Raw genomic sequence first — 23,979 nt, forward strand, 5'->3', positions numbered from 1 at the left:
GCCCATGCCATCTTCTAGAGTCGACACACTTTGGCTACACCAACGTCTATTACCAAACCCCGCTTTAGCACTTAAATATTCAAATTTTGGTGTTTCCCTTTGTTTTTCTTGTTAATATAAATTAAAGGAAATTATATAAAATCTCAAAAAATGATATTAAAACATGAAACTACAAAGGGCCTGCTCCATCCTAAAGTTATGCATGCACCTCCATGTAAAGCAAGCACTCTCAAAAATGAGAAGATAAACATGGACGACATCTTCTATTGAGCCACGGGCATGATAGAGTGAAGTGTGCCCACATTTTACTAGATGGTAGCACCTATGTTAGTTTCTTGAAGATCTATCTTGCAATAATGTGCACATGGCCTACACTTGTATTATCAATTAAATTAATCACTGCCACTTGATTAACATAATCTAGCATGCTTCACAAAACTAGAGAGAGAGAGGGGGGGGGAGAGAGAGAGATGAATGGACAACAGGACAAAAAAAATTCATAACTCAAAGTATACAAAATGTTTATGAATCATCTTCCAAAAGATCTCAACAAGAAGTGTCATCCAATTCTATGTGAATGGCTCCTAAAGCAATAAAGAGAGAAATAAAATTGTCATTTGTGGATGTCTTGGCTTCATCATCTTTGAATTTGTCATCCTCCATCTCATCATCATCATCATGGAAATCATCCTTGCTAAGACTTGCAGCTGTAGGACTTGAATTATCGATCTCTCTCTCCTCTGCCTCCTCGTCATCCAAAGTAGGAGGTGAAAGAGGGTTGAAGATGGTGTCCACTTCATCAGTGGCAAAAATGATTCTCGCTCGAGGTGTTACAAGAACTAGAAATTAAAGTTTTGGTTGGTGGATTGTTGGGATATAGATGAAAGATAGAAGAGAAGCTCAAAGTGAGTAATATTGGTATAATTAATGCGACAAGAAAATAAGGGTAAAGAAGGTAGCCACTCACCTTCTCACAATTGCATGGAAAAACTAAATTGTCATACCTCCATGTGTGATGCACACTAGAGTCCACAATGTAGAGACCATTCTCATGCCATCTAGACACATTTGCAAACCACTTGCACTCAAAGATGAAGGTATGAAAGGTTCTAAAATTAACTTTTAGTATCTTTTCAATAGTCCCACAGTACGTGGCTTCATCACCATCTATGTCAAGGTTGCCCATGATGCGACAATCCATGGGGGTCTGACTCTCGTTAATGTGGCATGTACAAAAGCATCGACCCTTTGACCACATAGAGTTAAAGGAAAGGCACTACGAAATAAGAAAATATATTTTTATCAGTTACAAAGATACAATCAAGAAAAAACTATACAATATGGTTTAAGTATGTAATGGAAATGGCCTATGAACTTTGAGAGTAGCGGAATTAGGAAATTAGATGAAGCACTTTTGTGAGATTACTTTGTGAGCATAGCGGGTGAACTTAATTGATGGTAGCAACATAAACATTGTACTTAGTTAACTTGGCATGAACAATACTTTTGCAAGAGAGAGAGAGTTTAGAGAACATGACAACAGTTGAGGACCGGATTCATACGGAGCCGGTCCCCTCTCCAATAGGCATTTGTATTATAGTTTCTCCCATCAAGGGAGACTTGGTACAATACAATCTTTGTGTTCCTTGTGACCTAGGTGATGCAATGAAGATGAAAAGCTTTATGCATCACAAGCATAACATAAACTTTATAGAAAGCATTAACTATCCCAAGCCTCGGTTCCAAGGCCTCAAACACCTTCAAAGGTGGAGAGAGCTAGCGGGGAATGAGGATAGGGAACAAGAAGAAGAAAAATTTCATAGAAGAAAGAAATAGTTCCTCACTTATCATCACTCTTCTTGCTAGCATACACAATAGCATAGTAATGAAGATGGAGAAGATGGAAAGCTTAAGCATTGAAGCATGGCTCTTGGTTGGATTTGCATTCTATAGCCAAGAGTGTTGGTGTAGGCTCTCACTTCTCACAAGCTTGGAGAAGGAGGTGGAGTTCCTCTACTTTCACCAAGTGAGAATGGATCCACAAAATGAGTGTGTGTGTGTGTGTGGTGTATATCCCCCTAGCACCCCCCTTGCTTGCTTGGGGCAAGTTGTAACTTTTCCAAATGCTGCACGCTCATTGGACCCCTCTCTCTCTAGCTAATGACATGCAACATGCAGTCAAGTACATGGGTAGTCTTTTGACAAGTGTTCTCCTTACCCCTTAGAGAGAGAGAGAGAGAGAGAGAGAGAGAGAGAGAGAGAGAGAGAGAGCTTGAAAATATCTTAATATTTGTTGGATGGAACTAGAAGGTCATTGGACCCCTCTTTAGCCCAACCAATAGCATTCAAGCACACCATGTGGTTAAGCTTAGGGAGAGTCTCACATGTGTCCCATGTGTCCTTTGAGAAAAGGGGTGCCCTTTGGGTGAGTGGGTGAGTCGGATGGAACTAGAAGGTCATTGGACCCCTCTTTAGCCCAACCAATAGCATTCAAGCACACCATGTGGTTAAGCTTAGGGAGAGTCTCACATGTGTCCCATGTGTCCTTTGAGAAAAGGGGTGCCCTTTGGGTGAGTGGAAGGTTAGGTCAAAGATTCCCCTAACTTTGGGACTTTCATGCATAGGAAGCTTCTCAAGCACCTTCCTCATTAAGTTTGTAGGGTCTCTTTTTTACTCAAGCACCTTACCCCCCATGCATGGGAAGCCTCTCAAGCACCATCCTCATTAAGTATGACAAGTACCTCAAGTACCTTAGTCATCAAACATGACAAGAATCTTAGGTGGAGTTACCACCTCAAGCTCAGTTGCCTGCCTAAGGTCAAATGCAAGTTTAGGTTGGGTTCCCACCTCAAGCTCAGCCCTAGCTTGCCTAAGGTTAAAGGTAAGTTTAGGTCGGGTTCCCACCTCAAGCTCAGCCCCAGCTTTCCTAAGGTCAAAGGACTTCTAACACTAACCATTGGAGGTCTTTAATGAAGCTAACCCTAAGGTCTTTTAAGCTCCATTAGATGCACGTTTCTCTTTGATAGACTACCTCCTTTTGGAACCGTATTGAGATGTAACCATCTCTCCTCTTGGTCCCTTGCTGAGATAATTCTAGAAGCACTTATTGCACATTGCTCTTTGGTAGACCATCTCCTTTTGGACCCGTATTGAGATGCAACCATCTCTCCTTTTGGTCCCGTATTGAGATAGGTCTAGAAACACATGTCTCTATTCTAACTCTTGTTCTCCCACATTAAATGATTAGTTTCATATGAGAAAATCATTTGGTAAAGTTAGATATTATATTTTATGACAAAGTATATGAGTACTCTACCTTTGGTATGCAACCTCGTGCATACTCCCATTATTTGTCGGTGATGTCTTGTCCCCGTGCTTTTGCTTCGGCCATTCTCTCATGAATCCACTCGGCACTAATGACATCTGGGAAACATACAAGGTGTCTAGGCTATAGGGGTGCCCTTCTTCCTCCATGCGCTTACTTCCATGCTTCCCTTTCCTGCATATTCCTTGCCTTTGGCATTGTCCACAAGTCCACCCACTTGATCATAACCTTTGCATTGAGGATACAAAAGTTATTGACTACTCGGGATAGATTCATATCCATGTGAAATAAATTTTTCCTTTCCACTTGGCAAGTATGAAATCATCCTTGCATCCTCCTCGTCTGAACACATGCGAGGCATTGAGGGCCCATCAACTTGTGTCAAATACTCTGAGATGTAAACAAACTCCTCTTGCATGATCCACCCTTTGGCCATACATACCTCTAGCTGGGACCACAGCCACACAAAATCTTTGAGAGCCTTTAACATCTCTCTAGAAATAACATCCATCATGCATGCACTCATTTATGTGACAACTTAAGATGGTTCAAGACTAGGGATATGATCATATATACCTCAGACACATAGAAACCACAAGGCGCATAAACCTTAAATACCATAGCTACAAAGACGTTGCTGGGAAAACAAGAGCAAGGGGCACCTCTATAGCTATGTCTCCCAAGAGTGTTGAAGACACAAGATCAGCACCACAAATGGTATCAAAAGAACCTCAACAAAACCACAACTCAAAGACAAGTGATCTCTTGGGAATTTACCAGCACACGCCCACCCAAAAGACCACCATGAAAATTAGGAAGCACTTATCGTGGCATGGATTTATAGCACACGCCGACCAATGCAATTGAGAGAAAGAGCTTTCACCTTCACCAATAACTCTTCAAAAACACAACTTTGAAGTGTACACACATCTCCAAACAAGAGAGCTTCCACAATCTACCATTCACCAAACTGCCTGCAAGCTGCCATATCCTGTGCGTTGTGGAAAATAGATTGTATCTCCCAAACCACAACTCCAAAAGGGATGCTTTAAAGCCTCAAAAATTCTCTACATTTTCTACAACAAAAGCTCTGAAGACCACAAATTTCAATTCTATGTACCTCTATGTGCAAAATTGGCGCGAACAGCAAGCTGCCATGGCCCGACTACGCGTAGGAAGGCTAGTCGAGGGCAAAACACTGCATCCAAAAGTATCAAGAAGCCACCACGACCCAAAACCTGAAAAATTATGATATTTTACTGAACTTTTTTAATTTTGTACATGATTTTTTATTATATACAAGTCTCACTTCAAAAAACTCACTCACGGGCACTTACAGTAGCCCGACAACTGTCACTAAACTAGCGACTTGCAGTGCATGTACATGTGCTTGCTAAAGCAAACTAAAAAAACCACAAAAAGAAAGCCCACACACCCTTTTGACGTCGGGAGTCATGTCCGTATGTACAAATTTACAAAAAACGGGGTGTCAGAAATGCGCCCAACATAGTTTGCCAACCCCCCAGTCTGCTAGAGCATTCATGCTCAGCAGTAGACTACGCAAAATATTATGTACAAAGATACATCATGTACAATGGAATCAGCACCATATACCCTTACCACAATCAAATGGAAAAGTATTATCCCTTGCATCCATCGTGCACACATAATGGCATCCTTCAAAGTCATAAGAACAATCATCAATCACTAGTGAGCTCCAACCATCAACGTACATGTCATACAAACCAAAATACCATGGATAAACATTCTCATTATCATGAGATGTATCACTCACATCAAGCCAAGACAAAACATCCACTGTATCCATGTCATCATGGCTATCGCAATTTTCCAAGCTACAATCCTCTTCAACATCCACACATGCATGTGAGGTTTTCATAAGCTTCTTCACCCTTGACAATGCATGGCCCACACTAACTTGCATCTCCTCATCCATCTCAACTTGTGGGTCATCAAAGCCCCAATCAAGACTACCATCACAATCCACATCACTCAAACCATCCTCTTGCTCACAATGAAAATCATAACTAGCAGGCAACTCAGTGTCACCAATAGCATCATCAACATCACAAACATTAATCTCAGTATCCCAAATGGGTCCACATACTCACAACTCATCAGGGTACCATAACAACTCATAAGATGGAGGAGAGAAAAGATAATCCATAATCTCAATATGCATGTCATCTACCTCACAATCAAAATCATCCAAAGGCATATAACGCAAGCACATAGAGCTAGACAAGTCCTCATCTTTACAATCATTCAGACATGCATCCAAATCAGCTATATCGTTGCCCTCTTTGTCATACATGCACTCCAAGGTCTTTTCTTTCACAATATTGCTCGCACAAAACTGTTCATTAATATCTACATCATCAAGAGAGAGAACCTCATCTTCTACATCTGACTCAACCTCATCATCACTGCTATAATCATCATTAGTGACAAAGGAGCTCTTGTGTGAAATGCATGAAGAAGTAGACGACTGATTGACATCTTCCAACCATCTTCCTTGCTTCAAGAAATCAACAATTCCTTTCACACCCAAAAAGTCAATGCAAGCAACTTCAATGCCCAAACAACCTGGAAGGGTACCAATGAACAAGAACTTCTCTTCCTTTGTATCCAGAACCATATCCTCAAGAACCTCTAGCTCCTGCTTGAGAGAGCAAAACCTCATATAATGCATGTCCAACTCTTCTACCTTGCTTAGCTTCAATTGTTTCATCGTGTCATTCATCCTCAACAAGGCATCACTGAGCTTGACCATGGCTGCAATTTTATGTCTACACCATCAAGATTGAAGGTAGCTTGAAGCACTCCTCAGTGGGGGCACCAAAACACTGTTGGGAAAACAAGAGCAAGGGGAACCTCTATAGCTATGTCTCCCAAGAGCGTTGAAGACAGAAGATCAGCACCAAAAACGCTATCAAAAGAACCTCAACAAAACCACAACTCAAAGACAAGTGGTCTCTTGGGAATTTACCAGCACACGCTCACCCAAAAGACCACCATGAAAATTAGGAAGCACTTACCCTGGCATGGATTTACAACACACGCCGACCAATGCACTTGAGAGAAAGAGCTTTCACCTTCACCAATAACTCTTCAAAAACACAATTTTGAAGTGTACACACATCTCCAAACAAGAGAGCTTCCACAATCTACCATACACCAAACTGCCTGCAAGCTGCCATATCCTGTGCGCTGTGGGAAATAGACTGTATCTCCCAAACCACAACTCCAAAAGGGATTCTTTCAAGCCTCAAAAATTCTCTGCATTTTCTACAACAAAAGATCTGAAGACCACAAATTTCAATTCTATATACCTCTATGTGCAAAATTGGCGCGAACAGCAAGCTGCCATGGCCCGACTACGCGTAGGAAGGCTAGTCGAGGGCAAAAAACTGCATCCAAAAGCATCAAGAAGCCACCACGACCCAAAACCTGCAAAATTATGATATTTGACTGAACTTTTTTTAAGTTTGTACATGAGTTTTGATTATATACAAGTCTCACTTCAAAAAACTCACTCACGGGCACTTACAGTAGCCCGACAGCTGTCACTAGACTAGCAACTTGCAGTGCATGTACATGTGCTTGCTAAAGAAAACTAAAAAACCCACAAAAAGAAAGCCCACACACCCTTTTGACATCGGGCGTCATGTCCGTATGTACAAATTTACAAAAAACGGGGTGTCAGAAATGCGCCCAACAACGTGAACCGAAACCCAGTGGAAGAGTTTGATTCAGCTACAATAGCTGGATCAAAGCTTCCACCTTGGTTAGGCAAGCCCAAAGAGCTATGGATATGCGGTGCATCACATTAGGAAGTGAATGGGGTATAGGAGGGCCTCTTTATTTGGCAGTTTAAGGGAATGCTTAAAGCTTAAGCCAAGTTTGACCAAGCCTAAAAGAGAGGGCAAAAAGGCCTACGCTGAGATTTTTTTAAAAGCCATTTCCATGTTTTGTATTTGAAAATAGTCTAATTAGTAACCCAAAAGAGAGGTGAGTAAATGAATTTTAAAATGTTTTATTTCCACCCCTCTTCTCTCTCTAACATATAAAACACTCTCTCTCACTTAGGTCTCATTAAAGGAGGCACTTTTTAGCCCCTACCAAAAAACCAGATTTTCCACATTCTCTCACTGCATTCTCTCTGTAAAATGTGAGCCAACTCTCTCTCTCTCTCTCTCTCTCTCTCTCTCTCTCTCTCTCCTTTCTTCTCTTGTCAGTTTTCCCTCCCAATCATTAAGGGGACATTCTTTGTTGCCTACTTCTGACAAAGTACATATACTCCAAGGTTGCAGATCTACTCTCTCTCCCACTATCTCTTCCTTTATTGTCTTTCTATCCCTCTCTCTCTCTCTCTCTCTCTCTCTCTCTCTCTCTCTCTCTCTCTCTCTCTCTCTCTCTCTCTCTCTCTCTCTCTCTCTCTCTCTCTCTCTCTCTCTCTCTCATGCTTCTCCCACTCCAGCTCTAGCTGAGAGCAATGAAAAAGCCCATTACCTTTGTGTGCAACGGCATTTCTATCTCTACACTCATGATCAACAATTTGAATTCAAAAGGAGATTGAGTTGCATTCCATCTCTTTCTTCCCTCCAGAACATAATCCTTTTCTCCCAACTCTGAGTACTCTCCATTTCTTTCCTCCATAGCCAGCTTCACCTGCTTGTAGCAGTCACCATTACACATTCTCTCTCTAATTTGGTTGATTGGCTAACACAAATGTCATTCAATCCCCTACCACTGCAGGACAGTAGTAACAAGACAAAACGATATCGATTAAACGCTGATTTAGAGCGAGATTACGCTATCGTGCGACTTGGCACATCTAATCCCAATGTTGTAGATCAGCTATGGAACCTTGGGTGTAAGGCAATCAACTTATGGGTTGATTACCATATTTATCCTGGCAATCCAATAACCAATGCATCACATCCCTTTCGTAACATCACTAAGCTACTGCGTTTTATTGGAGATGGGAGAGACAGATTGTTTGGCTACTGCTGGAGATTGTATTCAGCTTTTGTCAATGAAAGGGAAGCAAAAAAACATCTATGTGCTACCTATTTATCATTGCAAGAGAAGTACATGAAAGACATTCAGCAAGTCAGAGAGGAAGCCAACAAGAAGACGAAGCAGCTAAACGATGAGATGGTGAAGCTCTATCAAAAAGTAGAGCATCAAAAAATGGAGCAAGAGCATCGTCTAGACAATTATGTTCAGCTACAATACATTGCACGTAATATGCATCGGCAAATCGATAATTTCACACACATTCCATTGGGCTACCACATTCACAAGCGCAAGAGACATGCAATGTCTATGCTATCTTCAAGCGGTGGAGCTCAAAAGAAACGTATCCGTCAAACTTGGTAGGGATACAAATGCAAGCTTCTAATTTCTTACATTTTTTGTAGGTTGTTGTATTATTATTTCAATATGCAGAAACTTGTCTAAGATGATGATGGAAATCCATTCCGATGCACAAATGACTGAACATACTCTGTTGCATCATATCATCAAGCCAAAGGAGTCCATCCAATCCTGGCATTGCTAATGTTTTGCACCAGAAGTATTTCAGTGAGCTAAAGAGCATTGTGTCGCCTCAGGAGATGATGGAGGTGTGTGACAGTGCAGGAATAAATTTCAAGGCCTACGAAGCTTTGTATAGAATTTTTACACTAGGTCACGGAGCAAAAGGTTTGTTTAGGTTGCTGCCAACACCTTACAGTGTCAGCGTTGTGAAAAAGTGCACTAATAATGACGTTGTAAGCTTGTTGGGTGGATTTAAATATGTGGAGGATGCTCTGCCATTAGAAGAGAGAAAATTCTTCCATTACAATGAGATCAATAATGTCTATGTTGACTTGTTGAAGCTCCAGGAGTCAATGATCAGATTTTATGGGTTGACACAGGAAGAGTGTGATGGAAAATTTATATTTGTGATGAAGCTTGATGAGTGCCAGATTGTCAAAGGTCAAAGGCTTGAAAGGGTAAGCATTATACTTATGAACAGAGGCTGGTGGGCGTCGATGTTGAGCTAAATGCCAATGAGAAGGGAAACACCTATTTAGGTGTTCAATCAGAGAAGAATATTTGGTGGCTGGCAGCTTTTCATCTCCCACACAAGACACATGATTCCCTCAAATGGTATTTTAATCACACCCCAATCTTTGATGTCATTCGATAACAACAAGAAGGACAACGATTGCAAAATTCAGTCTAGGTACGTTCCAAGTGGAGTGGAATTTGGTAGGAGACTTGAAAACTCTCAAGTGTATGTTATTGTTAGGGTGTAAGAAAGGTGCAATGACCCTCTTTCCATGCATTTATTGTTGTCATAGTAAAGTCTCATTAGGAACTGAGGGCAAGGGTGGCAAAGCTGCGATCAACTCTGTGAAAGGTGTGCCCACTACACAAATAGTGGGTAAAGCACTACAACAATGGTTTCAAAGTATCCTCAATTGTAACCAGAGTGTACCCTCTAATCAAGACATGGACAATCCAAATTGGGACCCTATTCTACCAAATCCTTTGGTAAATGTGCATGTGTGCACTCTTCATACCTGTCTACGAATCTTGACAAGTTGCTTATGATCAATATTAATTATTCTTGGAATATGGAGCCTACAGAAAGAAGATAAGAGTGATAAGAGAACTCAAATCTATTCTATCAAGTGTTGGTCTACATGGGGGTGTAGTTGAGTTATCAAAGGACAAGAAGGCATCTGGAAGTACACTCAAATGTCCTAATAAAATATGTATGGGTGGTAGTAAAGCTAAGCATTTTATTTTATACTATTTTGACTTCCAAAGTCCCAATGAGTTACAATTCTGGAAAAAGGTGTGTGACATTACCACCTACAGAGGTAACAAAGCATCCCTAGGAATTAAGCGTGCTCGTGTGTGGCAGTCTGTAGAGGATATTTTTTGTTTGCTTGAAAAGGCAAAACTAACCTGTGCTGAGATATCCACCTTAAAGTTTGTAATCAATAGTTTCACAACGCAAATGGTGGATTCCTGGGAGGAGACGCACATACACATTACATGGTGCGTTGAATGCTTTGTCTTTGCAGTAAAAAAACATCAATGTTTGAACTAAAGTTTAATTGTTTTTTTAGCACATTCTTTTTGCACATAGCTCATTTTTTCTTGACACATACGGTTCATTGGGCATCTAGAGTAGCCAAGGAATAGGCCAAGAGATCTCACTTGGAAAACTTACAAGCACGAGCAAAGGCAGAGAGGAAGGTGGTAGAGGATAGACCTCAAGCCACCCAACAAACAAAGGCTAGGAGCTCAATGCCTTCAAAAATACCTAAAAGAGCCAAGCAATGTGCGAAGACGAAGAAGGACAAGGTGATGCCTAAAGAACAACATGCCCAGATCCTCCTCAATGGGCTAGACAGGCGGCTTTTCCACCACCGCCAATAGCACAGAAAAAGTGGAGATGGAAGTGAGGCACAGTTTCTTTGCGGGAGATTCAAAGGTATCAGAAGAGCACTGATCCCATCATACCCAAAGCGGCCTTCTCTCGGGTGGTGAGAGAGATAATGGATGAATATAGTGATTCCGTTACATGCATACAATTCACAGCCTTACTAGCCCTACAAGATGTTGCCGAAGACATTTTGGTGCAGCTGATTCAGGATGGCGTTTCTTGTATGGTGCATTCTAAGTGCGTAACATTGAAAAATACAGATTTATCTCTAGCAATCAATTTGCACTGGCTTAGGCCATTCCATACTCTCCAAGGTTGGCAAGTGAACCGAAGAAAGATTACCATACGCATTTTGCCAGCTAGGTGTGACATAAGTATGATTATAAAAAAAAAAGTCACGTGCGGCAAGCTCAGAGGATGGACAGCCAGCATAGAGCAACTTACCAAGGTTAGTGTGGATGGCCTCAAAAGTTCCTGTGAAGGACTCTATTGGCTCCCAGTCTACAAAATCTGATGGAACAACATCTGCAAACATGAAAAAGAAATGAAAATCTTACAATCATCAAAAGAAACGTACAATGCAAAAATACTAAATAGACAACATAAAAACTTGAAAGAGGAGTAAAATTACAATTTGCAGGAAACCTCGATGGAGCCACTGCTATCTCTAGCTTCACTTGTGAAGCAGCATACACATGTTGTACCTTCATAAGCCTCTTGTCATCTTGTGTTTGCTTGAACTCCACGATTCTTCCCTTGCAATGGTGTACTCGAGAAGCCATGTGTCTCCTTGAGACCTTGTGTGCACCTCTTCAGTTGAATTGCATTGTCATCCACATCATTCGTTTGAACTCCATCGTCACCCAACATCCCTTATCGTCTTGTACATTGCTGCATGAAATGAAGTCAATGACTGTAATGGAAATGGCCTATGAACTTTGAGGACAATAGAATTTAGAGAATTAGAGTGAGCATTTTTGTGAGATTACTTTGAGAACATAAAGGGTGAACTTAATTGATGGTAGCAACATGAACATAGTACTTAATTAACTTGGCATGAACAATAATTTTACAAGAGAGAGAGTATTAGAGAACATGAATTTGTATTATAGATTCTCCCATCAAGAGAGACTTGGTACAATACAATCTTTGTGTTCCTTGTGACCTTGATGATGCTATGAAGATGGAAAGCTTCATGCATATGAGCATAACATAAACTTTGCAAAAATCATTAACTATCCCAAGCCTCAGTCCCAAGGCCTTGAACACCTTCGAAGGTGGAGAGAGCTAGCGGGGAATGAGGCTAGGGAAGAGGAAGAAGAATCATCCATAGGAGAAAGAAATAGTTCCTCACTTATCATCACTCTTCTTGCTTAGCATAGCATAGTAGCATAGTAATGAAGATGAACAAGATGGCAAGCTTAAGCATTGAGGCATGGCTCTTGGTTGGATTTGCATTCCATAGCCAAGAGTGTTGGTGTAGGCACTCCACTTCTCAACAAGCTTGGAGAAAGAGATGGAGCTCTTGCACTTTGCACTCCACACAATGAGAGAATGTGTGTGTGTGTGTGGGAGAGTATACCTTGGTCCACCTCTCTCTCTCTCTCTCTCTCTCTCTCTCTCTCTCTCTCTCTCTCTCTCTCTCTCTCTCCATGGAGAATGATGCAAAATCTCCAAGGAATTTGAATGCTAATCCAACCACATCGTCTACAACAATGGAAGCAATGATCATGGCTTACTTGGTCTCATTCAAGAAACCGTCAACAAGCAAGGTGAAGATCATTGACGGTTTCTTTAGAAGGTTTCATTAAAAACAACAACAGTAGAGAATGGAGAATGAGCACCTCAAGAAGGTTCTTGAAATGCAAACAACACGCTTGATGCATCTTGAGAATGAAGTTCAAGAATGTAAGCACTCTCTTGTTGACATGAATGTATTGAAAGAGCACTTGAGCAAAGTTGAGAGTGATCATGTATTGAAAGAGAAAACGATAGATACAATATGACATGATGTATGTGAGATGAGAAATGCATCCAAATCATGGGCTGATATATGTAAGGATAATGTGGTTTCTACATCTCCTATCACACAAGCCGTTGTCCAAGCAAAGAATGTAGAGAATGTGGACACTCAAGAATTGCAAGAACGGCAAAAATGATCAAAGAACATTGTCATTTGTGGAATCAAGGAGGAAAGCATGGAAACACCCCAATCTCTTGTGGTTGCTATTGAAGAGTTTTTTGCTACATACTTTAACATATCTGGAATCATGGCTTATGGTGCACATCAAGTTGGAAAACAAGAAGTCCCTTGCTTGGGAGAAAGACCTATTGTATGTATCATAGTTGATGAGGTAAAGAGAAAGATCATCCTTGACAATAGTTGGATCTAACTCAAAGGAATGGGTTGTAATGTATATGAGGATTGCACTCTTATGCAACAAAATGTACGTCCTCGCAAAGCATATGAAGAAAGAAGCAAGAAGGTTAAGGTGTCATCTCAAGAAGATAACTCACTTGAGGAGGATGCAAGTCCACCCAACAAATAGGGACACATGATCTATGAGACCAACTCACATTTGTGAATAAGCTTTTGGAATTGTAATGGATATCCATGGAATACAGGAATTGGCATTGATGAGCTTACCAATGACTCCGATGTGATACTTCTTGTTGAAACATGGAAGCATGATGTGCAACAAATTCTTGGATTTGACAAATACGATGTGCATTCTTTGATGTGGGCCAAAAATGTAAAGCAACATAGAGGCCAAGGAGGCATAGCATGTATGATAAACAAAGGGTTTGAAAGATTTTTCCATTGTCAAAGCAGATAAGTATAAACGCTGGCTGAAAATCAGCCCACCAAATGGTCAAGTCATATTTGTGGATGGTTGCTACATTCCTCACTATAACTCCAACTTTTATGCTCGCTTGGATATGGATAGAGATCAGCCCTTTGTTGAACTAGAGGAAGACATTGCTCATTACAAGGACTAGGGTGAAATCATTGTCTTTGGAGACATGAATGCTCACACAAATACGTTACAACACGACACACAACAAGTCAACATGTCGCATATCTCAAGAAGAATGGATGACTCATACATGTATAATCAAAGTTCTAATGATGCAAAAGAACTGGATCACTATGGAAAGTCACTTCTACATATGTGCAATAGTACCAAAATGCTCATTGCAAATGGTGTACCTTTATGGCAAGGCACCAATGACTTTACATGTAGAAAGCACAATGGTGATACAGTGATTGACTATATGTTGTTTTCGGAAGCCACTCTAGAATGCATACAAAGCTTTACACTTGGTGAATGGAATCCTGAATTGGATCATAGGATGTTATGTATTGACCTCAAGTGTGGTAAAAGACCCGAGCATGTAGCCTCCAATCATGATGTGAATCATTCATACCTACGTTTAGACTTCAAATGAGCACTTATATATGCTAATATGGTGGACCAAATGTTAAGCATTACAGAGCATCAAGAGAGCCCAAGATTAGAATGCAAGTGGAAAGTTTTCAAAGAAGTAATTTGCTCTTGTGCAAAGGAAATTTTTTTGGTGAAACACATGTCTTGCAAAAGGTCTAAGAAGGGTAGTACCAAGAAGAAATGGTTTGGCATGGAATGTAGTCAAGCCCAAAAACACTTGCTAAGGTTGGATGCAAGCAAACAAGGAAGTTTACTTGGAACGTTCACACACATACAAAGCACTTGTTCAAAAAAGAAGAAGAAGGTGGGAAATCAAAAAACAACTTCTTTTAGTGCAAGAGAAAGCACATGCATGTGGCAAGTTTTGGCAAAATCTAAAAGGCAAGCGTATTGAAAGCTTTGGTGACTTGACTCTTGAGGAACGCTCACTAAAGCTAACTGAAATCGGAGAAAGTGAGCAGACGTGTGTTGGAGCTGCTGGCAACTAAGCCCGAGAGAATGCAACCTGCTCGGATACCAATTATTGGAATTAGGGTTGCAGGAAAACACACACAGCTTGGAAAAGACGAAGGAAGCTCAAGGAACACAACAAAGAGTGTATTACTTAGTGTGCAATGGAAAGTTAGATAGCCCTAGAGTTATGGGCCTGTATATAATTCACGGGGGGAAAAACCTCCTAAAGAGGGAAAAAATGTCCCAATGGTCCTAGTGTGTTCACACTTATCACTACCACATGTATATGGTAATGCCCATAGCCTCAAATTTGAAATTGAGCTTGAAAATGGATGTCAAGAGCCATAAAAAGGGTTTGCGCGTCTAGATTTCTGCCTTTTGGATAATTAGAGGTCAAATGATATCCAAATGTGAGGAAAATTTGATGGGAAGCTCATAATGATGTGGTAAAAGTGTTAGAGTTGCCTAAATCATAGCAGCCTGCAATTCAAGGGGTCTAGACATCATACATGTATGATGTCTAGGTTGGTATTTTTGGCTCAAACTTGATTTACAGCTAGCTCATGATGTGTGTATTGCTATGCTATGTGCAAATATGAATTTGGAGTAGTGCTCATGTGCCCAAGTCCATAGAAGGTGTTTAGGACACTTGGTTTGGAGCAATTTTGGTAGGTCTAAGACCAAATTGTGGCCCTGTGGGATTAGGCCTAGACTCTGTGTTTTTTGGACATTGGACATCCTAACTAGCTCCAAATCTTATGAAATTTTGTGAACTTCATGTTTAGAGTATGCACACTGTGTTTTTTGGACATTGGACATCCTAACCAGCTCCAAATCTTATGAAATTTTGTGAACTTCATGTTTAAAGTATGCATTATGTGTTTGTGGATTCAAATGAGTAGTTTCTGTGCAAAAATTGGCTGCGAGAATATGATGTCCGTTTTGATAAATCAACTTTGATGCTTTGAAGTGATTTGTGCTTGTGCCATAAGCCCTAATTGCTAGTTTTCATCTTAAAAAGTCAGTTGTTTAGCTTAGAAACTCCCTGTTTGGCATTTCAGCCTCTGAAAGGGATTCCCTCACTTGGAGATGACTTTCCGCGGTGATTCCTCTTGAGATCAATCTCGCAGGCTTGTGGATGCAACAGGGCATCTTTCCATGGCTTTGGTGTAGCATTTGGCCTTACGGATACCCTTTTTGGCAATTTCTCGCTCAAATAGCGTCTTTTTGTGAGGAGATGGTCGGAGACAATTTTTCTTGCTGTTTGACCATATGTGTTGGTTTTTGTTGATATGTTGATGATGCCAATGAATTTTGGTGGCAAACGGACACACAATTTGGCCGTGAGAGCCAAATGACCATTTGCATGTCTGAAGCCTAGTTTGATGTTTTGACCAACTTGTGGTAGTTTGACTCTGGAGGCAAATACATAGGCCAGTAGGAACGCTCAAGAAGCACCTACTTATGGAGTTTGGTATTATTCTGACAACTTTCTTCAAGGTCGGCTTCTACAGGCTCCAAGAAGTTAGGGTTTTTCTAATTGATCTAAACCAACATAGGAGGTCATAGACATGTTTATCTAGCCTAGGGTTAACTCCCTATCAAGTCTTGTAGCTATTGGGCTATTAGTTGTTGCGTTACGGTCCCATTTTGGTCCCTTCCCCGCAATGAATAGGTGGAATAAAAACATCCCTCCCCTTATTGGTTTGGTTGACTCTCTGACTCAACTCTTTTGCATCATTCGCTTCTCATATTTGTCTCCAGAGATTGTCTAAGCCATCATCCTCTTTGTAGGCCTCTAGTATCATAGGATGAAAACTTGATCGATGGTATTCATCACTACCCTTGGCTTTTCTATTTCAGCTGTGGAATTCTCGATGGTCCCTTTAGTTTCATTCCTCGTGGGATTTTTGGTGTGGGAGCTTGAACTTCTATCCAACTCTTTGGCTTACTTGCAGCATGTGGCTCTAGCAAAGCTTAGGCAGTTTGGATCATTTTTTGACACATCTCCAACCCTTGCTTTTCTAACACTGCATAAGGATACATCATCCATTTTTGTTCCTGGTTTTGGTTAGTTTGAAGCCGTGCTTTGTAGGCTTTCATAAGTGTCTAGAGGTTCATTCACCTTCTCAACTAGTACAGATCCTCATGAACTTGCACTAGTTGGTCTCTTTTTCTCATTAGGTTCTCTGGTCTCATGGATTTCCAACTCAAGGTTAGTTTGATTCTCTAATCTCTCTAACCTATCCCTGGTTTTTTTTAACTCCTCCGCTAGGGCTGTCTGTTCACGTTCCTTCCTAGCTTTCATGCGTGCCTTTCTAGCTTTCATTGACTTTCTCGTTCATAACTAGGCACATCTATTTTTTGGTTCCTCAATTATTGGTTCTTCCCTTGCTTTTTGAGCTTGCGCTCTTCTGACGACTTGTATAGGTATCACCATTTCATTTTCTAAACTGCTACTTGATGGGATCACCCCCAATATGTTTAATGTAGTTTTCACTATTCTATTTTGGTTTCTTGGACAGTCACTGATCAAATGAGTAATGTCGCAATCTGGGAAATACACATTCACTCTCATGATCTCTACACTTGTAGCACGATCCTAAAGGTTGAGAAAAAGCTTCCATGTCAAAAACTACCATGTCAAGTACCTTGGGCACTTGATAAAACTAATTATCAGGACAAAACTAATGCACCATAACAAAAAAAAACTACCATATAAAGTTTGTGGATACTATCACATAATAATAAAAATAGCCATGTCACAAAAGAACCCCACAATAGAATAAACTATCGTGTTTTTTACCTTGGGCACTTAGCACCATAATAGAAATAACTACTATAACAAGCATTACCACATAAACAAAAAGACTGCCATGGTAGAAAAACACATAAAAGAATAAACTACCATGGAAAATTTTGACCAACCTGACCACATATGGCTCTCCACATTTTTCATTTGTTATGAATCTATACACCTATAAATGTACCAATATTGCAATCCCTATATCTGTCTCCCAAGTTCACGTCTATTGTCAAGTTTTCATATCAATGTACCTACAAATGGGTGAACACATACCTCAAGATGATCCTCCTCATCTCTTATGTTAAGCTGCATGCATCAACCCCAAGATCTGTGAGTGCACTAGTGCGAGTAGCCACCTTTCCTTCAATCACCAAAAACTTAGGGTCAGCATCAATGATAGCTCCCTTCAATATGCTGGACTGCAATATCTGGAGCTCTTGCAATTTCCCCTTAAGCATTACCATGGCTAAAGATGTCCCATGTATCTTCCATATATTTTGGTTCCTTTATTATAGCTCTACTCTCACATTATCCAATGTTTTGTTCAACACCTTTAATGCATCCCTTTTTGGATCTAGCATCTCCTCCACTTGTGCTTTTATTTGCTAGCCTTTAAAGGAGGCACTAAGAAGAGGAGTGTTGCAAAAAAAAAAGAGCATTTTTCCCACTTGTTCCTCTTGCCCCAACATTGTCTCTTGCCCCAAGAGACGGAGTTGATGTATACCAATGCTTTTGTCATTGAGAATTTCAGATTTCCTTCCCAATGTTGTGAAGCTCCTAGGCTTGCTATTGGATAGAGAGAGAGAGAGAGAGAGAGAGAGAGAGAGAGAGAGAGAGAGATCTAGGTAATGAGCGTTTGGCAATCATGAAAGTGACGATGCAATCTGATGTTACCCTACTCGAATAGATAGGCTGTGTGCTGCTACAATTAGACCTAGCTGCATATCAACTTGCTATCTTGTAAAAACCTGAACCTCCTTCACAAGAGGGAGAGCTTATCACAACCCACTATTGGCGTCCAAACCACTTCCAAGGAGAACGAGGAGCTGCTATCTTACTGCGCCCCCCAAGCTGCTTTGAAAATGCACAGTGTGCGGCCTTGTGTAGCTTCTCGCATATGCTTCTCAACTGTGAGTGCTGAGCTTGTCTCTTGGGACAGGGGCACGGTTAGCATATGGCTCATGCCAATTGTAATGCCTACCAAGAGGAGTCTTCTATGCTTGGCTGTAAGAGCATTGGCAAAATGCACCAACAAATCGCAATCTCTACAGAAAAAAGCTCGATCCTCGACGCAGAAGAGAAAGAATGGCTTCTTCTGAGAGCCAAGCACATGAGCAAGACGTTACAAACCACTCTAAATCTCATGGTCAGAATAGTAATAAATCCATATGCGTGAGCATACACAAACAAACCTAAAAAACGTCGCATATAGCTGGTTTTGAGGTGTCAAGAATGGGGGGGACCCTCTGATGCTTGCTGACCAGCTTGTTAGTGACATGCACTGAGTCGCACGCCAAACACAGCTCTGCCTCATCGGCACAACAAACTGTTCAGGCCACTGCGCTTTCACATACATCACATAAATGCGTCATATCCTTCCTCGGCTACGACAGAGCCTTCATGGGTATGATCTAAGCCAAAGAAAAGAGCACAAGCAAGAAAGGAGATGGTTCATTTTATTACTCTTCAGGCGGCACACAAGCAAGAGAAGTCCAAACCATGATTCAACATATATGAATATATTTGATTGTCCTTGCAATGAGTTCTTCTCTTGCATCATCCAATCAAAAAATTGATTATTTTTTTTAGTTAGCAAAGAGGGAACACATCACTATGGACTTAGCCCTTTGGGCAGGCCAAGAAAAAAGGGAAGGCCTCACCCGGTTTTAATTATAGATCTAGGCGGATGTTTTACCTTTTAAAACGAAGGTCAAAAAAATGTTTTTCCTCCGAGGGCGAGGGTTATCTTACTGTACTTTGGTAGCATCGATGGTTGAATGACACATTTCCATGATAGCAGGTCACTCTAAAACTACTCAACAGATTATGAATTGACACGAGAGCCAACGGTATTGAGCACATTCTGGCGGTTTTGCCCTGTTGCCGAAGTTCTCTCTCTCTCTCTCTCTCTCTCTCTCTCTCTCTCTGTCTCACACACACACGTGACACACACAACAACACAAGTTAGCTCTCATATTTTGATGTTGGATTATCCATCTCCGAGCATTCTGCCAATATCTCTCTCTCTCTCTCTCTCTCTCTCTCTCTCTCTCACACACACACAACAGGTGTGAGCCTGGGAAAGCGAGGGCGTACCTCGAAGGCGGTGTGGAACAGAAAGCGGGAGAGAGGGAGGGGGAGGGAGGGCTCTGGCCCCCATCCATCCATAGTAGGCCTAGTAGGCGCAGCAGAAGTAGCAGCTGTAGCAACAAAGGACTCTGCTCCCGAGAACATCATGTATAGTAATTTGTAAGGTGTGTGATTGTATTATGGATTATTATTAGGAGTGTGGAGAAAAGCCTCAATTCTGCTTTCTTGGGCCGCGCAGCAAAGTAAGAGTATAGCAGCTCGGCCCCACGTACCCCACCCCGATGCCCATGCACGCAACAAGCAACAGAAGGGAAGAGAGAGAGAGCACGCACAAATGCATTCGACTCACCCCGCCATGCAGCACCTATCTACATGGGCACGCACACACACACACTATACAACAGTCTAGTAGACAATTTGACAAAAGGCTGAGAAGCTGCCACACCCGCAAGCTCATGTGTGAACTAATAATTTGAATAAAAAGAAGGACTCACTGCATGCCCGTGTTGTAGCAGTACCAAATATGCCATTTCTGGCTGCAGCACATAAAAGACGGGAGAACCACATTCTCTCCCTCTCTCTCTCTCTCTCTCTCTCCACTGCTCTGCTGCATAAAAAGCATTTGCGCTTTTGTAGGCTTTTCTATGGTTTGCCTCGTTGGCCCTTCACACGTGTGCACAAAGGACAACAAGCACACTCTCTCACGCTCACACACACACACGTGAAGGGGGGAGGAGAAGCAGAACTCATCAGGAGCTGCTGGACTGGTAGCTGATGCCTGATGGGCAGCTTCTTGTTTGATCCGCATCGCATGCCTGGGAAAAAGAGCTCTACTAAAAGCCAAGCCTCCAACATGCCTCCCATTTGGATGCTTTCTGCTTTAAGGGATGAAGCCCAACCTGTCTCTGACTCTCTCTCTCTCTCTCTCTCTGGACGTTAACATTTGCAGCCTCACCCTCGCTCCTGCATGTTCAACCCTTAAAAATACCAGAAAATCTGGTTTTTAGTTATGCATAGATAGAAAGCCACATACGGTATCATATCTTTGCATACCAGTTTTAGTCATATTTTTATGAGCGCGCGCGCACACATATTTCCAAATTTTCACGTTGAATAGACCCCTCTTGAGTCTTGACTCTTATCCCAGCCCCAATTGCCGTGTGTGTGTGTGTGTGTGTGTGTGTGCGTGCGCAAATCCAATCACACACACACAGAGAAAGCAATAAACAAATTAGTGCACTCACTACACACAAACACACCCTGAGCACAAGGTTGCACCCCAAAATCTTTTCAAGGGGACAAGGAGAATCTTATGAAAACTTGTGTTTATAAACCTGAGGGCACGGCAGAAAAAGGGCGGGGGCCACCACCATCACAGGTTTGAGGCCCTCGATGTGTATGAATATCACAACAAAATCTTAAGAGACAAGCTCAATAATAAAGAAGGAAGTGATCCAAAATGGTACATCAGATGTGTGGTAGTGTTGTTGGCAGCCTAAAAGATTGTTCTCTCCAAGGTTTTAGGGTAAAAGAGGAAAACCCAAAATTGAGAATTGCCAAAGGGAGGCGGGGGAAAAAGCAACTCTCTCTTAATCAGCTTTCTGCAGCTTCATTAGTTGACCTGCATTGATGTGTCTGTAGGGCAAAATCTCTTCATCATGATCACCAAATATGAGGTCCTTATTATTACTACTACTCAAAAAGCCAGCTTCCTGATCATGGGGAATTGCATGCTTGCAGTTGGGGCATTGAATGCTCTTCGGCAGCAAATTGTCTCCTGGTACATCACTCTTTTTCTTTGTTCTTAAAGACAGCTCATCAATGCTGCTGTCTTGAACTGCCCTCTTTACTTGCTCCACTTCCTCCTCAATTGAATGCACACACAACTCCTCCTTCACTACCACTGGATTGTCCATCATGCATGGAACCCAAGGCTTGGCTAATAATAAGCCCACATTATGATTACATGTCCCATCAAGCTCCTCCTCCTTAACAGGCGTAGGAGGCAATACCGCCGACTTGACACTACCGCAAACTACATTGCCTTTCTCTGCTTGTTTATGAAGCTCCACCACCACCTCCTTGATTGCAACCTCCGCTTTGCTCCTATAACGGATAAGAATCTCGCTTACTTCCGCAGGTGTCATTTGTGCACAATCCATCGCCTCCTCTATCTCAGCAAAGAGAGGGTGGTCCTTGATGCCTAGATAATTGAAGGCAAGAATCTTAAAGGCCTCAAAGGTGCAATGCGACATGAAAATGTGCATATCCATCCGCCCCGACCGCAAGAGCGCAGGGTCAAGGCTTTCGATCTGATTTGTCGTGAACACGAAAATCCGCTCATCCCCACAGCAAGACCATAACCCATCTGTGAAGTTGAGAAGGCCAGACAGAGTCATGCTAGAACAACTGGACGATGGAGAGCTTTGCATTAATGCACATTCGTCTAATCCTCCTCCCCTCCCACTTTCTACACCCCCCTTCAGACCGCCGCCAAATGAATGTGAATCCATGCTCGTTGTGCTTCTTCTAATTCCTAACGTCGGTGCCCTGGATAGTCTGGTTGATGAACCCGCCCTGCTTCCTAGCTCTAGGGAGCAATCTATGTCCTCTATCACTATGATTGACTTGCTTGTGGTTCTCAACAATAGCTTGCGCAGCTCTGCATTGGAGCGCACCTGTGTAAGCTCGAGATCGTACACATCATACCTCAGCAGATTGGCCATGGCCGCAATCAAGCTCGACTTGCCCGTACCGGGAGGACCGTAAAGAAGGTAGCCCCGCTTCCAAGCTCGTCCGGTGCGCCTGTAGAACTCTTCCCCCATGGCAAATGCTTGCAGATCCTCCTCAATTTGCCGCTTTTTGACAGGATCAAGCGCCAGCGTCTCAAAAGTGGAGGGATGCTTGAAAGGAACAGAATCCCAGGGATGTCGAAAAGAGTCGTTTCGCCCATTGGTGTACAAGAGTCTCTCTCTGTTTTTGTGTCTTATTTCCCTTGCTTGCTTGAGGATGTGTTCCATGTATGGCTTAAGGACTCTGTTCTTATCCTTCTTGTGCAACTTGAGAATGAAGGATCTCTTCTCATCAGGCAATGGCGGGCGGTTCCACAGAGTGGCATGCATTTGATGTTGAGGAGATGATTGCTCTGGCGCGGTGAAATGCTCCCAAAACAGGTTTGACCCCAAGAAAGTGATGGGCAGCAGCTCATGGTGGCCAGGGCTCCATGTGAAATCCCTAGCATTGGCAGCGCAATAGAGCTTGAGGCGCTTGGCGGACAGCACCGACGTCCTCGTGATGCTGACGCTTAGATGGAGCTTGATGGCACCGTAAAGCTCGTTCGGCAGACATGATTCATCGTATTCGGGAACCTCGACGTAGTGGAAACGAGAGAGTGCATTTTGCGCTCGGCACATGAGCCCCGCTACAACTCCCATGAGAGGAGTGGGAAGCAAATTGTGAAGCATGGTTTGGGCCACTGTAAGCAAGCCAATGAAGGACCCTAAGTACCCCAAAAGCTCAGATGCCCTAACCTCCATCAGTCTCTCTCTTCTGTTGCTCACTCTATTCAAATTTTTCTGTGTGTGTGTGCACCGTGACATATAGGTATGGAGAATTCTAGAGGCAGCAAAAGAACTAAGAGCTCATCAGTACTAGTGAGTACGTGCAGTGAGAGAAGGGGGTTGGAGGATGTGGGGTGGGCTGGGGGGGGGGGCGGGGGTATAATGCAGGGGTAGGACTGTGTGTATGTGAGAGAGAGAGAGAGAGAAGGGAGAGAAGGGAGCGCGAGGCTGCGAGCCCGCTTGAAGACGCACAGAGTTGATGGATTTTGAGAACAGATGAGTTTTAAAAGGCTTTTTGATGGAGCCTTGTGGGACTTCTCAAGTTCTCACGTGGGACCTGCCGCAGGGCTGCCGTCCTACGTGGCGCTGGTCACTGCCAGCTAGGCGAAAACCTATTATGACTCATCATTCTCTCTGGCGTTGCCTCAAAATTCCGGTGCCTCCCTTTATCACCCTGCAGCCTGCAAATTTTCTACTCACTCTTGAGGAAGAACTGGGTTCATCCACCCAAAGCTATCTATTGTCCATGCAACAACTCACAAAGCTCACGCTTGAGGGGAAGGAACCCTTACCTTAGCTTAGTGCAATCAAACATGGCTCCGAGC

The 23,979-nt window shown here is 42.3% G+C and overlaps 1 protein-coding gene and 1 pseudogene across 2 annotated transcripts; both read right to left on the bottom strand.

The window, feature by feature from the left end:
• Positions 1 to 5,451: 5,451 nt before the first annotated feature.
• Positions 5,452 to 11,677, bottom strand: LOC147466199 (uncharacterized). Of its 2 annotated transcripts, none has more exons than XM_086513460.1 (3): positions 11,428 to 11,677; positions 11,241 to 11,321; positions 5,452 to 6,796 (listed from the first exon to the last, which is right to left on the bottom strand). In XM_086513460.1, exon 3 carries the CDS (start codon positions 6,117 to 6,119, stop codon positions 5,454 to 5,456), a length of 666 nt encoding a protein of 221 aa, XP_086369586.1. In that variant the 5' UTR covers positions 6,120 to 6,796; positions 11,241 to 11,321; positions 11,428 to 11,677; the 3' UTR covers positions 5,452 to 5,453. The 2 variants fall into 2 exon arrangements, with proteins under 2 accessions (XP_086369586.1, XP_086369588.1); XM_086513462.1 differs by having other exon boundaries at positions 5,492 to 6,796.
• A 9,445-nt stretch (positions 11,678 to 21,122) lies between these two features.
• On the bottom strand, positions 21,123 to 23,576 carry LOC147466200 (AAA-ATPase At4g25835 pseudogene; annotated as a pseudogene).
• Positions 23,577 to 23,979: the final 403 nt, after the last annotated feature.

The sequence above is a fragment of the Adiantum capillus-veneris genome, chromosome 1 (genome assembly GCF_014529385.1).
Source record: "Adiantum capillus-veneris isolate H3 chromosome 1, ASM1452938v2, whole genome shotgun sequence".
Lineage (NCBI taxonomy): Eukaryota > Viridiplantae > Streptophyta > Polypodiopsida > Polypodiales > Pteridaceae > Adiantum > Adiantum capillus-veneris.

Coding starts and splice junctions, on each gene's coding strand:
- LOC147466199 (XM_086513460.1), bottom strand. CDS start 6,119: ATGGTCAAGCTCAGTGATGCCTTGTTGAGGATGAATGACACGATGAAA.